This window comes from Cyanistes caeruleus, chromosome 15, assembly GCF_971803275.1.
Source record: "Cyanistes caeruleus chromosome 15, bCyaCae1.hap1.1, whole genome shotgun sequence".
Classification (NCBI taxonomy): domain Eukaryota; kingdom Metazoa; phylum Chordata; class Aves; order Passeriformes; family Paridae; genus Cyanistes; species Cyanistes caeruleus.
In genome coordinates this window covers 15,509,793-15,526,431 of record NC_141715.1, presented here as the reverse complement: position 1 = coordinate 15,526,431, position 16,639 = coordinate 15,509,793, and the positions used below count along the sequence as shown (strand labels likewise).

The 16,639-nt window shown below is 52.2% G+C and overlaps 2 protein-coding genes across 2 annotated transcripts in view; both read left to right on the top strand.

The window, feature by feature from the left end:
• The first annotated feature begins 572 nt into the window (after window positions 1-572).
• On the top strand, window positions 573-6,956 carry HBEGF (heparin binding EGF like growth factor). The gene is made up of 6 exons (XM_086851893.1): window positions 573-676; window positions 875-1,045; window positions 2,944-3,121; window positions 5,051-5,206; window positions 5,321-5,413; window positions 6,462-6,956. Exons 1-5 carry the CDS (start codon window positions 634-636, stop codon window positions 5,391-5,393), a joined length of 621 nt encoding a protein of 206 aa, XP_086708019.1. The 5' UTR covers window positions 573-633; the 3' UTR covers window positions 5,394-5,413; window positions 6,462-6,956.
• A 1,708-nt stretch (window positions 6,957-8,664) lies between these two features.
• The window catches only part of PFDN1 (prefoldin subunit 1), a 31,498-nt gene continuing 23,523 nt past the window's right edge, over window positions 8,665-16,639 (top strand). Inside the window, exons 1-2 of the mRNA XM_023936219.2 lie at window positions 8,665-8,774; window positions 8,975-9,141. Of these exons, the coding sequence (XP_023791987.1) occupies window positions 8,742-8,774; window positions 8,975-9,141 (200 nt within the window). The 5' untranslated portion in view covers window positions 8,665-8,741. The remainder of the gene's footprint in view (window positions 8,775-8,974; window positions 9,142-16,639) is intronic.

The window sequence follows — 16,639 nt, the reverse complement described above, 5'->3', positions numbered from 1 at the left end:
ATCTCAGATTGCCACCACCTCCCTGACCCACTGCTGGTGCAGTGGCACATGGGTGACAGTGTGTCCCCTTTCTGAGGTTCATCCCATCCCTAGGGCCAGGAAGAGGCGCAGCCCTGACTCTTCAGCTCCTGCCTCTCACCTGATGCTCCTCTTGTGAGGTGCACTCGCTCCCCCATCACCCTCGGGCCACCTCGGGCACCTACCAGCCGGGGCCACGGGGACCATCGGGATCCCCCTCTTCTTCCCCGGCTGGGGCCGCACTTTTTCCATGTCAGCCCCTTCTCTCCGCACCCTGCGGAGATCCTTTTCTGCCCGGGCTCTCACCGCCCAGCCCAGCCCGCGGCGGCACCGGCGCAGCGGTGGCTCTGGGGTCCCTGGCCCGCCTCCTGAGCGAGGAGAACCCACCGGGCCCAGACCAGGGTCCTTGGACCCGGTGCCGGTGGCGGCCGGCGGGACGCCCCCGGGGGCGGTGGGGAAGCCCTTCCCGAGGGCGGGGCGGTCGCTCAGCCCCTCCCCGCCCCGCCCCGCCGCCCGCAGCTTTCTACCGGCCGCGGGGCCGCTGTGCCGGAGAACGGGCATCGCTGCGGGAGCGAGCGGAGCACGGCAGCGGCTGGACGTGTGTGCCCGCGGGTCATGGACGGGCGGGCGGTGCTGATCCAAGCGCTGCTGGCGGCAGGTACGGGATCGCGTGGGGAGGGTCCCGGCTGCGGGTAACACATCCCAGCCCGACTGGGGAGTCCGGAACATGTGGAGGGAATGGTGTTGGGCATGCCGGTCCTGGTCCCGGGTGCGGGCAGACGGGAAGATTGGTCCCTGTGCCGCGTGGGGAGGGCAGGGCAGTGTCAGCCCCCACTCCTGACCGCTGTCTCCGCAGTGTGCTCGGCGGCGGCGGGCGGGCTGCGCCGGGACGAGCTGCACAACGAGGTGCTGCACAAGGGCGGCGGCGGGGTGCCGGTCCCGGCCACGGCCCCGCTGCTCGGCGGCAGCCCGGAGAAGGAGGGAGGCGGAGCGGCCTCGGGGGACGACTTCAGCGAGCTGCCGAGAGGTATGGACGGAATAAGGGGTCCCAGGGAGCGGTCGGGATCCTTCGATGGGCTGGGCTGGGGGCAGCTGGCGCTGGAGGGGTCGCGAACGTGCCGGGCTGAGCTCGACTCAGTCCCGCGGGTGTCCCGGCAGCAGCTCCGGCTCCATTTCGGAGGGACTCGCAGTGTTGGGTGGGAGCAGTCCCCAGGTACCTAGCAGACCCGAGTGGGAGCAGCCCGTGGGGCACCAGCACGGAGCAGTGCCGCTCCTGCCAGGGGCTCTCCGTGTTCCTGAAGTCCCCTGCAGGGCGGGTTGCAGGGGTCCCGGCTCTCAGCTGCGTGGCCGGGAGGAGACAGAGCTCCTCGTGGCGGGGTTGCCGTGTCCGGGGAGCAGCGCTGCCCGGCCGGCGGTGGCCGTGGCGCGGGGACCGCCGTGAGTCACCGCCGCCCACGCGTGGCTGCTCCTCATTCCGCGGCCGGGCTCGTCAGCCGGCGGCCCCGCCACGGGGGCGATGGGGGCACTGCCGCTCTCTGGGGCTCCCGAGCACCCACGCCGGGCTCCTTGCCCCGGGCTGGCACTAGAGGCTGTGCCGGGGTTGGACGGGACCGTGGCGGGCTGAGGGGTGACACGTACCTGTGCTTCGCGCACTCGGTGTGCCGAGGGCAGTACCTGGCACCAGGAGCGTGCTCTGCTCCCTACAGCTCATTCTCCCATTTTTCCGTGTTTTTCTCTGTTTTCTGGCTGTGCCAGCAGACTGTGGCAAAAAGCTGGCAAGACCGGGCTGAGCCACTCGCACCGGGGTGCTGGTGGGGGACTCAGCCCTCGGGAAACGCAGCCTGTGTGTCGGCTGGCTGTGGCTGGGAGATAACCCTCAGGGCAGGGGACGGAGCAGCCTCTGCTGTCAGCCTCATCCGGGGGTTTCTCCAAGCCGCAGAGTTTCCTGGAGCATCGGTTTTCTCCAGGCACAGTGTGGAGGATGTCGAAATAACTTTGCTAGGTGTGCAAGCGGTGTGAGCCAGCACGAGAGGCGCTGGTTCTGTCAGGAAGTGGCTGAGAAGGAACTGCACAGGTTACAGCTTGCCAGGTTGGACTCTGCTGCACTCTCCTTCCCGAGCAGCCCTGGGCTGGGTTCACCGGGGTTACTGAGCACCGTAGCTCGGGGAGAGCTTAAAAAACCCCCCTTGGAGCAGTGAGTGCCCTCCAGTACCTCAACACCTAGTGAGATCAAGCTGGGAGCTGATTTTTTTTGGCATCTGCACACCTTAAAACCATTCGAGTAGCGTTGCTAGTGTTGTGCTGTGTCTGGGTGAGGAGCCTGGTGCTCCAGCTTCCACCGACCCAGCAGGGGGCTGGCCTGGCAGCAAAAGCCGCTGGTTCCTGCACCACAATTAAAACATACCGTTGTAATTCATGCGAACGATGCCCTCGTCATCTCTTTGGCTCTGCAAAACCAAAACTTAAGGCAGGCTTGCTCTTTTAATCCTGCCCTGGGGTGAGTAAGGCATCCTTGTGCCCACGGGAATGAGAGCCCATCAGAGCCATGAATAGGGTCTTAGAAAAGTCTGTGCTTGTCAGGGAAATAAAGGGCAGATAAAGGGGCAATTAGCAATGTTCTGTATTCAGTGGAAACTGGTGCATATAATAGTAGCATTTGAGATGTATAAAGCTCTGTTCCCCCTGCCCGACTCCTTTCTTTCCTTGAGAATTGTTCTTATGAATTGGAAAGGCCATGATATTTGTGAGGAGCTGAAAAAAAAAATGTCCCCCCACCCCGGGCTTGGGGGCAGCTCCCAGCACAAAGAGCTGTGGGAGCCAGGGCTGAGCAGCTGTGGCAGCCCTGGGATGTGACTTTGCCTTCCCTTTGGTTGGCACGTGGAGCCGATTTGACTGCTGTTCTCTCCCTCCCAAATTGCTTTTCAGTTGCCTTCCTGTCAAAGCCTCAAGGCCTCGTTACTCCCAAGAAAAAAGGGAACGGCAATAAAAGAAGAAAAGGCAAAGGCCTGGGGAAGAAGAGAGACCCGTGCCTGCGGAAGTACAAGGATTTCTGTATTCACGGCGAGTGCAAGTACATCCGAGAGCTGGGAGCTCCCTCTTGCATGTGAGTTGCTGGCGTGTGCCTGTGTGGGGAGGGGGGGAGCCTTAGTCATGGTGCTTTCAATTCTCCAGGCTGGGCAGAGGAAAAGCAGAGGTATTTTTAGTGCATGTTCCCAACCCATGCAGGGACAACTCTGACTTGGCCTCTTCCTTGTAGTTCTCGAAAAGTGTCCACCCCTCCCCCAAAACTTGTCATGGCCTTAGAGGCAGGGTTCTGTGCCAGCACAGTGAGCTCTGGCTGAGCTGCCATGCTGGGGACTGCGGAATGGTGTGTGTAGGGCTGGGCTCTGGCAGCTGAGGGCTTCTGCAGGTCTGATGTGGGAAGCCTCATCCTGACCCTGTCACTGTAAATCCCCTGCTCTGAGGTCTCAGGGCTCCTGCATCTGTCAGGGCACATCAGTGGAGCTGGGAGGAGCATCTCTCCCCTGCTGCCAGCAAAAGAGAGTGGAGGCAGCACCTTTGGGGACAGGCTGCCAAAGCCATGCCTGACCTGTCCCTTGACCTGATGAAAGACAGGGCTGTGTACCCCTCCTTGCCCACTCCCCCAGGGGTGCAGAGCAAGCAGGGACTAGATGAGGCAAGTGGAGGAGAAAGTGTTTGCCTGCTGCTGGGGTACCTGGATACAGCACTGCTGCTGCGGGAAACACCCCGGGGTGCAGATTTGATCCCTGCTGACGTGGGTAGGACTTGAGCTGGCAGATATGTAAGAGGCTTTGTTCTTCACTATCAATCCTCTGAGCCACCCAGCCTTGAGCCCCAGGAAGATAATAGCTCCTTGGCTTATGGTGCCCACAAGATCTGCAATCTGCAGGGATCAAGCTCCACAGAGCTCATCTAACTCCCTAGTTTCTCCCTGTTGAAGCTGTCATGAAGTTGGGCCCCCTGCATGGGGGACTCGGGACTGCCAGTGAAGGGACACCTTTGCAGGCTCAGTTTGGGTTGCAACACCCTGGCCTAGGACTGGGACAGCCAGGTGTCTCCTGCCCAGATCCCTGGAGCTGGGAGAGAACCTGGGACACAGGAAAGCAGCAGGAATTTGGGGGCTGGCTGCATCTCTTCAGCACAGTGGTCCATCCCTCGATGGCATCTCTCAGAGCCACCAGAGTTTTTAGTAGCAGTGGCCAACTGCCCCAGTCTCCTCTGATAAAGAGGCCTTGTGTTGACTGGTGTCACTCAGTGGTGGCTGCTCTTGGTGGTTGGCTGTGCCTCTGTCACAGGGTCTCCTGGAGTGTTGCTTCTTGGGGCACAGGGTGAAATGAGGATGCTGTTGGACTGGGTCCTGCACCTTTGCCACGTGTCCAGCCTTGCTGCTGTGCCTGGGAGGTGATGCTGTCGTGTGGCATTGTGAGCCCAGGAGGAGAGCTGGGCTGAGTCCGGCTTGGAGATCAGCCTGAGGGTCAGTGGTGCTGGATATAGAGGGATATATTTATCTGGTTGCATCAGTGCGATGTGGCTCAGGGAGGGCTGGAAGCCTCCCAGCCTGTGTGGAGCGTTATTTCTGTTACATGAGCAACCTCCCAAGTCTCCAGGGATGGGACACCTCTGAGCTGGCAGGGTGTGCAGGGACATCCTGCTCTATGGGAAATGCTGGGCCAGTTTCCTCACTGCTCCCTTCCCACTTCCACAGGTGACCTGTGCAACCTGTCTGCCTGGGGGTGAATGGGAAGAGCACAGACCCCAGTGCCTTCTGCTGGGGGAGAGCTCACCCTTTCTAGGAGTCTTCACTAGGTGCAGGAGAAGCTTAATTTACTAGTACAATAGAGATGATGGTGACATCAGACCTCCCAGCTCGGGGGTGTGGGGACCGAGGGGAACAGGCAGGGTGCTGGATAAGGCTGAGCACTGAGGCATTGCCTTCCTATGGGGTGTGAGGAACACAAAGACCTCCTGTCCTCGCTCACCACTGACCTTTATGAGTTTCCTTCTTGCCCAGATGCCAGCCAGGCTATCATGGAGAACGTTGCCATGGCCTCTTGCTGCCGGTGGAGCACCCTCCCAGCGCCTACGACCACACCACAGCCCTGGCCGTCGTTGCTGTTGTCCTGTCCTCCCTGTGTCTCGTCATCATCGCAGCCCTGCTGATGCTCAGGTGAGTGGGATGGGACTGAGCTCTCAGATCTGTGTCCCTGGGAAGATCATGTGCAACAAGGAGGGTGGCAAGGGCTTCTCCATGCCCTGAGCATCCCTTTGCTTGGCCTCGCAGGTGTCACAAGAGGGGTGGCTACGATGTAGAAAACGAAGAGAAAATCAAGCTGGGCATCACTGTGAATCACTGAGGATGCCAGGTGCTGGCGAGGTGAGCCCCTAGCTGGGCACGGGGCAGCAGTGGGGCTGGTGGACATCTGGGGCTCTGCTGTTTGTGCTGGCTGGGTCTGCCATGTGGATCCTGTGCCAGAGCTAGGCAGGAGCTGAAGGCAGCCTGAGTCTGGAGAAGCAGCTGGCTGAGAGTCTGGGCTGCCCTGTGGGGTTCCAGTCTTCTTTTCTCCCCTTCCTGCTGAAATCCCTGTTCCTTGGCACCTCTATCATTCCTACATCCTTCTTTCTAACCCGAAGTTCATGCTCTATGGTGGTGTTCCATGCTTTGGGGATGTTTGGTAGTAGGGAAGCTGCTTCTGTTTTGTTTAGTTTTTTTTCCCCCACTCATTCTGCTCCCTCTGTGACCCTCTGAGTCATTTCCCCTCCTTAGATATTGCCTCTATTTATATACACGTGTAAAAAACCCCTTTCCTTTTCATTCCCACTCTGTGTATTACTTGCAGCAAAGCAGTGCCTATCAGTTTGGCAAGGGGGGATCTTGCTGCCAGCCAGTGCCACAGTTCCTCTGGCTGGGCTGGGGCGTGTGCTCTGCCCCAGGGTTGGCTGCAGGGCTGAGGCCTGAAAATCTGTCAAACTTCCTCTGATCTGATCTAAATCCTGACGTTAGATGTGGTCATACATATTACAGCTACTTCTCTTCTTTGGAAAAAAAAAAAAGAAAACTCATTGTTCTTTGTGAGGATGAAGTAATGCCTTCTGAGAATTTCTGTCATGTTTGTCGAAGTGTCGGGGGTGGGAATTTTAGCTGTTCATAGCAGCTGAATTTTCAGGAAGGAGACTTGGCACAAAGCGTTCCTCACTGTCCCCCTTAAACCCTGGGGATTATTGGGGTGGATGCGTCCAGGGGAAAAAGTGCTGTGGTCCTTGGAAGGGAAGCACGGTGGAGTACCTTGGCTCCAGCCCCGAGGGGCACGAGGTTTCTCCCGCGGGGCTGGGTGGCTCGGCACCTCTGTCCCCCCACGCAGGGAGCGCTCTGTGGCAGAACATCCCCGGCTCTCGGTGTGAGCTCTCCCGCCTCTCTCTTGCAGGGGCCGGCACTAATGCACTTCTACCTCCTGGAAGAGGCGAGACCGCGGCGCCAGCGGCACGGGGCTGCGGCACGCTGGGGGCTCGCTGGAGCGCCAGGACGGCACCGGCGGGGCTGCTCGGGCAGCGGCGGCACTGCGGCAGCTCCGTGGCCATCTCCGGGACGGAGCGGTGCTGACCGGGGGCACGGGGGCTCTCCGGCGGCTCTCCGTCCACTGCAGTGTGTGCCGAGGAACAAGCTGTGAAAGGGAGGAGACCGGGCTCGGGGCTTCCTTCGCCGCAGGAGGGAAGGGGGGGGGGGTGGGGAGGGTAACAGCTATTTAACAAGATATTTTTCATTTTAAATTATATATTTATTTTAGATAAACTGTACATAGTATTTATATTTATTGTAGGACTGGCCCTGCATCCTTCATGTACGTCAAGATGACAGGGTCAGACCTCCCTTATTTTTTAAGTGCAATGTAATATTCTAATAAATAACACTTTGTAACAAACACTTGGGTTGTCAATTTAATCATGGAGGTGGAAAGGAGTCAAAATCCTGAAGGCTGTATTTGGCACCCATTCTGTGCAGATGGGGTACTTCCAAGAGCAGCAGGGATCCTGAGTGTGGTCAGGGCTGCTGGATCAGCTTGTGTGATCCTTGAGGAGCAGTGTGGTGTAAGGGGCTGGGGGCAGGATCCATCCCAGCTTGGCCCCCTGTGGATTATTTCAGAGATTCTCTTGGTCTTTGCCAGCAGGTACTTTGGGAAGGGAGTGATGTTTGTGTGTCTGTTCACCAAGCAAAGCTGCCTCCTGTATGAATAAAGCCACTCTGGCCACTGATCCATTCACATGGGAATGGTCCCTGGTTTTAAGCCAGCATTTGGCATTTAGAGACTGGCACAGGGTGCCCAGAGAAGCTGTAGCTGTCTCATACCTGTAGGTGTTCAAGGCCAGACTGAATGTGGCTTTGAGTAACCTGGTCCACTGGAAGGATTACCCTAAAGGTCCCTTCTGACCAAATACTGTTATGATGGTTCTATGATTTGGCAAGAAAAAAGAAAAAAAAAAAAAATCCAGAGCTGGACTCACACCTCTCTTGAAAGGAATCCCAGCTGTTCTTGGGGTGATTGCAGGTTCTTGGAGCTGAGGTAATTCCAGCAAGCATCACTTCATATGGTGGGTCAGGAATGATTCCTTACTTTGCAGTAAAAATAACCTCAAAACCAGTTCTTCCCTCTTCCATGAGGGGGAAGTGAGAGTGGGGGGAGCTGCTAGCTCTGCTAGAGAGCCTTGAGACAGGGCGAAACCAACAGGATCCTGAGCTGCATCCAAAGGAGCAGAGTGAAGGTGATGCATGTACAGTTCTGGTGTCTCCAACGTAATAATAATATGGAACTGCTGGAACAAATCCAGAGGAAGCCACAAAGTTGATAAGAGGAGCAGATCTTCCCTATGAAGATAGACTGAGAGAGCTGGGGCTGTTCTGGTGGAGAAGAAAAGGTTGAGTGGAGAACTCATTGCAACCTTTCAGTGTCTGAAGGGGCCTCCAAAGAAGCCAGAGAGGGACTCATCACCAGGCACTGCAGTGACAGGACAAGGAGTAACAGGCACAAATTGAAAGAAGGAAGATTCAGGCTAGATATATGGAAGAAATTCTGTATTGTGTGAGTGGTGAGGGATGGGAACAGGTTGCCCAGAGAAGCTGTGGCTGCCCCATCCCTGGGAATGTCCAAGGCAAGGTTCGATGGGGCTTGGAGTGATCTGGGATAGTGGAAGATGTTTCTACTGGAGGCAGGGGCGAGTTGGGATGAGATGATATTTAAGGTCCTTTCCAGCTCCTTAATATTCTATGGTTCCCAGTATGGCAGGGATGGCTCTCCCGTTCCGGCCGCTCTGGGCCTTCTCCCAACCCTGCACGGCACTGTCAGCCCGGGGACACCCAGGGGGGCCGGCCCGGCGAGGCGGTCTCGGGCCCACAACCGCACCGGTGCTGCCGGCACCGCGGCCTGGCGCCAGGAGCCCTCACGGCAGCCCCGGCCCGGTCGGTGCCGGTGCCACGGCAGCCCCGGCCCGGTCGGTGCCGGTGCCACGGCAGCCCCGGCCCGGTCGGTGCCGGTGCCACGGCAGCCCCGGCCCGGTCGGTGCCGGTGCCACGGCAGCCCCGGCCCGGTCGGTGCCGGTGCCACGGCAGCCCCGGCCCGGTCGGTGCCGGTGCCGGTCCCACAGCGCGTCCCGCCCGCAGGTGGGGCCCTGACAGCCCCCGCCCCTCCGCGCATGCGCCCTGCGCGGACAAGATGGCGGCGCCCGTGGATCTGGAGCTGAAGAAGGTACGAGACCCCCGCCCGTGTGTTCTTTCATGTGTGCTCCCTCCTTGTGTCCCACCCTTCCACTGTGCGTCCTGCCCACTGTGTGTGTCCCCTCGTGTCCCCCTCCGTGTGCCGGGGTCGCCGGGCGGTCCCCTCGTGCCCGCAGCCCGGGACCGGTTGTGCCCCCGCCTGTCCTCACCCCGGCGCTCTCCCCTGGCCAGGCCTTCGCGGAGCTGCAGGCCAAGGTGATGGACACGCAGCAGAAGGTGAAACTGGCCGACCTGCAGATCGAACAGCTCACCAAAACCAAGAAGCACGCGCACCTCACCGACACGGAGGTGATGATGCTGGTGGACGAGACCCGCATGTACGAGGGCGTGGGGCGGATGTGAGTATCGGCCGGAGCGGGGCCAGCCCGGCTCCCTGCGCCGGGAGAGGGGCCTCTCAATTCAGGAAGGACAGTGAGGGGCTGGAGCGTGTCCAGAGAAGGATAACGCAGCTGGGGAAGGGTCTGGAGCACAAGGACTGGCTGAAGGAGCTGTGGGGGCTCAGCCTGGAGGAAAAGAGGCTCGAGGGGAACCTTCTTGCTTTCTTCAACTTCCTGACTGGAGAGTGGAGCGAAGTGGTTGTCAGGCTCTTCTCCCAGATAACAAGTGATGAGAAGACAGAGTCTTAAACTGCACCAGCGGAGGTTTAGGTAGGTCATTAGGAAAAATTTCTTAACAGAAAGGGTGATTAAACATTGGAAAGGGTTTCCCAGGGAGGTGCTGAAGTCACTATCCCTGGAGGTGTTTAAGTAAAGACTGGACATGGCACTCAATGTTATGATTCAGTTGACAAGGTGGTGTTGGGTCACAGGTTGCACTCTGTGACCTCAGAGGTGTTTTACAACCTGATGGATTCTGTGATTCTAAGACCCCCCAGGCTCAGTCTCTGTGAAGCCTCCAGGCTGCTGCCCTGGGCACGCTCTTTCACAAAGAGCACATCAGCTTTCTGTCAGCACATTTACTTGTTCCTTTTTTCTCATTGTTTATTTTTAATTCCAGCAATCTGCCTGTGAATGCAGTGAGGCTTTCTCCTTTACCTCTTGGGGTTAGGTACTGGCTGTTACAATTTATATTGGCCTTGTATGGTTTTGCTGGCTGGCTCCTGACCCTGATGCTGTCCTCTGGCACCTCTGGGGAGTTTGTAATTTCAACTACCAGAGCAGTATACTCTAATGCCAAATGGCATCTGTGAGAAGGCCCTCACAGATCTGCCCAGCATCAGTCATTTCCAATTTAGTTTGTGTCAAACTCCTTGAAAACCCCTGTGCATAGTTCCTGTGCTTGGGGCTTTGCTGGCACAGATGTGTTACAGAAATGTCCTTTGCAGTGTCATGCCAGGGAATGGATCTAATGTTATTGTTTGGATTTTTTTCAAACCCTTGGAGGCGAACATAAAGCTGGGATGGGTAGTCCCAGTGCACTCTTAAAGATGTGCTTCTGTGTGTTGGATAACTGTCAAAAGAAACTCCTGAAACCAGACAGAGGTGTTCTGAGTAATTTCTGCAGTGAACTGTGGTGGGATTTCAGCAGCCTCTGATAGAAGACCCTATAAAGTGGTCTTTATACAGAGTGGTTTTACCACTAAAGTGGTTTCAAATCTGAAACACGTGCTTGCTTGACAAATATCACATTAGATTTCTGCGTTTCTGATTTGAGAAACAGGATTTTGTCTCATGTGAGTTGGGTAACAGTGATGACTGCCCAACTCGGGATGTGGTTTGTGAAATACTGGATCTGCTCTGACTGCTGCCAAAAGGGGTGATTGTATCGACCTCTTCCCCACCCTGTTTACCCCACCTTCTTTGTGTTAAAGTGGGTGATCACAGGACTGAGCAGTGAGCCAGGTCAGACTTCAAGTGCCCTCATCCATCAGCCCACACAATCTCCAGACCAAGTTGTAGGGAGGTGGCAGGACTGGGGAGCCAGGAATGGTGTGTACTTTGCATTTTGCTGAGAGTTTTCAGTGCAGTTGTACCCAGGATAATGGAGCTGTTTAGAGTGGCAGGGTTCCCACTAAATAAACTTTTCCAAGTAGGTGCATTAAATGTTTGGTTTGGTGGAGGTGCTGGTGACATCGAAAAGAGACAGATTCTAGTCTCTTGCAAGAGGTGACTGATTGTCCCAGGCAGGCTGTAGATGTAGCAAACACTTGTGTTTGGAGTAGTCATGAGATGTCTCAAAAGCCTTTTTTTTCTGTTTGGGTTCGTCCCAGAGGAGACAGATGAAGAGTAAAAGATAATTCTGGAGTCTACATGTTTTTCTAAAGCTTTTTGAAAATTTGAAAGTCCAGAGTGCCTTTAGACTGGAAAAGTCCCTCAAGGTACTTTAGGAATGTCGGTCTTTATTGTTAAATGATCCTGCCTTTGAATCAGATGTGGGAAGCAGATGTTATTTCATTGTGGTGTGAAGTGCATTGTCCTGCTTTCTGCTTCTGCCTCCTCCTTAGCAGTAAGACCCCTTCTTGATGTGCTGAACCATTTACCCTTCCTGTGTGCAGGAGCCCCAGTCTCCTGGGGAATCCTCTCTTCCTTACCTTTCCGTGACCAGACACGGCTGGCAGCTCCAGCTCCTTGGGGGTGGCAGAGGCGCCAGCAGGAAAATATTTGCATTATGATTTGTTTAAAAACTGAACTCTTAATGGGCTTTGTTGTATTAGTTGCTATGCAAATACAGATTAAGAGAGTGCTCTTCTTGTCAATGCTACTCATTCATTCTTTTTTTTTTCCTTTTTTTTTCCCCTGCTTAAGCTTGACAGAGTATTTCTGTGAGCTCTGCCTGTCCTGGCTGTGGGGCTGAAGCTGCCCTGCCAGTTGGCAGTGATGCACTGGTGTGATTTGTGTCACTTCCTAGTGCAGAGAGCTTGCACCAAGTACTTGAGGAACTTCCTGGAACTTCCACTCCAACCACTAATAGAGAATTTATTGCAAAGATTTGGGCTTTTAGCAAAGCAGGCTAAAGCAGCCCATGAGTAGGAGTTAAAATCCAAAGGCAGTCTGGCATCTTGTGTTCCACTGGAGAACAAAGGAGGTGGTCATTGTGGTTCTTCTGGACATAGAAGCCATGTTCTGTGAAGTGGACTAGCAGATGTCCTGCATGGACATGAGTTTGGGCACCAATGGCATATTTGAGATGTCTTAATTTCATTTGCGTAGTCCAGCGTGGAAATGCTGGAGCTCTAAAGGGGTTCAGATATCCAGGAAGGGTGGAGGTTTGCATCACTGTTAGCTCTGATTATCAAGTTCTTCTGCTTGTGTAACTAAATTTTTGAAGTATTTTTTGTGCTTCTATTCCTGTGCTTAATGCTTAACTTTTTCTTTTTTTTTTTTAATTTTCTTTTTTTTGTTCTCTAACTCACCTAAGCTGCTTAGATGAGCAGCACTTAGAATCTGGCCTCTGATACGTTTTCTGTGTTTTTCCTCTAGCTTGGGTGGATGGGCTGTATGCAAAAGGCTAGCATGTACCCTTCTGTAGGACAAAATACTCCAGGTCTTTGTGGAATTTGAAGTCTTGAGGAGCTGTGGTGATGTGCTGCATCCTGGGAGGAAGCCTGCCTGGTTTGAACTTCCTTGTGCACTACTTGGAAAGCAGCTGTGTGGTTTTTATTTTCTGAACCCCTATCCTGAGTCTTCTTCCTTCCTTCCCAGAAGGCTTTCTCTTTACTGGTGATGAATGTGAAAGTTTCATTTGTTGTTCCTCCACTTGTTTTTCTTCTTTTTTTTTGGGAAATATTGCAGTTTGTGTAACATGCCTTACTGGGCTCCACATGTGGGGCTCAATTTACTTTTGCTACAGCTAATTTTGGTTTGACAGAAGAAATGTCAGTGCCACAGGGTATGAGCTGATGAATTGCTGTGTACTGTACATATCTGTGAGGCTGGGATCTCATCTGGGTGATGGCATCTTGCCAAATACATTTCAGTTCTGTTACTTCATACTCTTTTGAAAGGCCTGTTACGTAGCCTGAGACAGCTACCACTGTGCTGGACTTCTGCTTAAGCTATTTGTGAACTGATATCATCGTGTTGCTTTGAGAACTATGTTGAAAGTTTAAGCTTCAGAATTCTGTCTGAATATTTCAGACCTTTCCCTTTACATTCTTCTAGCCCATAACCTGGACAAGATCCTTATTTACAGAAGAAAAATGTCTGGCACTTGGCGTGGGGCACAGAGTGCTGCAGTTTTTCATGCCGTGCCAAAATAGACAGTCAGTTTTGGTTTGATATTGCTTTATCATCAGTTTACTTGTACAGCTAATGGGAGAACACTTAAAAGAGAAAATATAAGTAAAAATCAAGCAAATACTGTGGTACAACTTTTGGCTCAATATTTTCTGCAAGCATAATATATTATCACAGCTGTCCCCATAAAATGTCTTTGTGCCATTACACTATTTTATGGGACAGCTGTAATAACATGATTTTGAATTTTAAATTTTTTTTAAAGGGTGGTTCAGATTTTTGGTGGCTGAACCATACTCAGGTGAAATCTGAGAGAGAATTAAATGTTCTTGATGATTCCTTGGATTTAAATGCATTCTTGCTTTTATTGTGATTCATGGTTTTGTTGGGAAATGAGACATGATCAGTCACTGTAAGCTCTTTCCTGAGCTGCCAAAGGCAGCAATCCCTGCTGTATATCACTGGGTAAAGCTGCAGGAGCTGCATTTTCACCACTTGTGAGGTGTTCACAAACATTTTCATCATTTGTTTGTGTGTGAGGTGTTCAATTCTGCCAGCACAGAGCACAGCAGCTGCCCTGTGCTTCCCGCTCACATGTCAAAAATCTCACGAAGAGCTGAAGGACACCCAAGGCTTAACCTTGATGGTTCAGTTACTAACTATAGGCTGGTGTGTGAAATCCGAGTGGCTTCTCCATGGGCCGGCTCCGTGGGGAAGGCTCGGTGCGGGCTGGGCGCTGGAGCCCGGCTGCCGAGGAGCTGACAGGTGCTGACACAAGTCCCAGGGATCAGCTTGTTGCTTTCTGGCCAATATGTAGTTTATAAACCAAAAGTTCCTCCATGTAGCTATTGGAAAAGGGAGGATTTCTTTTCCACAGTAAGTCTGGCCTGTGGAGAAGTTCAGTCAGGGACTGAGCTGTGGAGAAAACAAAATTTGTGTCCAGCTGCTTGACCACTGCTTCTGCTGCATATTGAACAGCTGTTGGGAGCTGGTGTGTGGGGAACCAAAGGCTATATAGGCATAAGCCAAAAGGTTTTCCATCACACAATTGGTTTTTATTTCAGGTTTTTCCTGATTTTGAACTACTCACTTTTGTTGCAGCCTGAACAATGGTCTTCACAGTGTTGTGGGCCTGTAAGTGTTTGCAAGATCTTTTTAGACAGCTGTCATAGAAAGCAAAAATGAGAATCATGCACTCAGGGGTGATGCAGTAGTTTTCTGTGCTGCTGCCTGTGATTTGGTCTGTGAAGTAAGGGGCAGGAGTTGGTTGTCATCCCCTTCCTGGTTAATGAGGAGTGTGAGAAGAGCACAGCTGGTCTGTAGACTTCGTGATTACTGCTGGCAATAGTGAGATATTGGGAATCTGGACTCCTGGATTTGGTTCTGGCTCAGAAAAGGAGCTTGTTCTCTTGGGCACAGGCTCCTTTTCCAACTGACATCTGATTTCCAAACACATTCCTTCCCCACTGCCCTGCCCCCGCTTAGTTCTTGATCTTATTCCTGCTGCCCAGGGCTGCTTATTTGTAATCTCCTGGATATCTTGGTCCAGTTATAGCTCTTCTGCCCTGCTGCTCTACATAATTTCTCCATGCAATGCTGAAACATCAGAGAAGAAAAGATTTCCATGGCTTGTGTGCAAGATGTCTATCTGCCCCGTTCTAGGAAACAGCTGCATTTCTTTAAAGAATCAGCTTTAGGCAGAGAACTCGGACATGTCTGATAAGTCAGTGTTTGTGAAATACATAAGCAGCAGAAACAAGGGTCTTACAATAAAAATAATGTCTAATTTAAAATAAAAATAGGTCTTTTACTTATCCCTACTGGAAAGAAATCTGTTGGTTGTAGTCCCCCACCTACTGCGTGGGAGTTCTGATAGAAGATTAGCAATACAGCTTTTCCTCTTGCTTGTCTCCCTTGCATGGGGACATTTAACTCTTTAGGAACTTTTTTCTATTGGGACTAGGACTATGACATTCACACAACTCTGCTCTATTCTTTATCCCTAACTTTTCCCCTACCTGTTACCTAGACAACACATGAGCTACCTGAGTAAACTTGAGATGAAATCTAAACTGAGAAGATAAAGGGTCAGGAGGGAGATCTGAGTGCTCCTGCAGGCTGCCCTTGTTGCAGGAGGAGAGAGTTTGATGTGCTGTGAGCCACAGGCAATGTGCTGGCTTGGAAATGCCAGAGCCTTCAGGAACCCTGCACTCTCAGGGCAGCATTTGCAGGTTGGACTCCTGTGGATCGAGGGCTGTAGTAAGGCACCTTGGCTTTGTCCCTGCCTCTAGAGAGAGGGAAGCTGAACTCTCTTGCAAATACAGCCCATCTCTTGCTCCAGTGGCTCAGAATTCTCTTTGGGTATATATGCTAGACAATATTAAAGTAGTATTAAATGTTCAGAGGAGTTTACTCCTGCTTTTGTGACTTGCTGTGCCAAATGACTCTGCAAAACCGTTATGGAACATCACTGACTGATTTCTGAAGTTCTCCAAGCATTTAAAATGTCACTCTGGTATTCTGAAACAGCAAGGATCTTCAGTTTATTTTAATATTTAAAGTGGATTTAAAGTGCTGTATTTTGAAACTTTTTCCCCATTTCTTGAAGCAAATTTTGGAATCAAGAGTGGTAGTCCCTGGAGAAATACTGAATGCTGGAGCATTTCTTTCAGAATACAGGGCTGTTTGGTTTAGCACAGAGGATGTGGCTTTCCTGCAGCTGAGAAGAATGGCTAGATCACTGGCCCAGAGAAGTACTGGGAGGGTCCTGCTGTATTCCTGTCTTGCTTGGAGATGCCCTTGCAGATGTCAGTGGATATTCAGCCAGCAGCACAGGGTGTGACAAGGTACTCAGGGCCCACAGCTGTGAGATGGAAGTGCCCAGCCAGTCTCTGAGCTGGGATGTGAATGTTAGCATAAGATATAAATTTTAGGTGGAAAAGCTTTAAAACAAATGAGAAATCTAAGTTTGAACATCCTGGCCCTATCACCTATTCAAAGCCGGAAAGGAGAAGTTCATTCATGACCCCTGCATGAAAACACTGAATTAAATATAAGGAAAACAATCCCATGGCATGAGAACTCCATTTTACATGAGTTTAATCTGGAGATGCAAGAACCTAAGTGCTGCATCAAATCCTAAACCGAATGCAAGATGACTTCTGTCTTGAATTCTTACTTTGTTTTCTCCAAAACTATTTGCTGAATTAACAAAATGTCTCAGCCAATTTAGGAAAAAAAAATTAAAAAAAAAAATAATCAGGCTTTCTGAGAAGAAATTATTTTCAAAAACAATGTCCAGCCTTTTTTGGTCCACAGATGCTGATTCTAAGAAGTTTGTTCTTGCTGATTAGGACACAGCAGTGTGGTTGTTTTAGTGCTAGCTAATTTAACTCCAGAGTCCAGAAATATCTATCTATTAGTGTTATGCTTGAATTCTTTTGGCTCTGTTATCTTAGTGTCCACTGCTGTGAAGTTTTCTGTAGTGCTTTGATGCTTTGTTGTAGCAGGATTTGGGATGTGCAGAAGCCAAGGCTGTGCTATTTATCCACAAGCTGGGTCTTCCTCCTCACTTTGCATTTCAAAGGTTTCCTCCCGGGCAAGGCAGAAAGCTTTTTTCTTTTTTTTTTTTTCTTTTTTTTTTATTTTCCCCTCTTGCTGT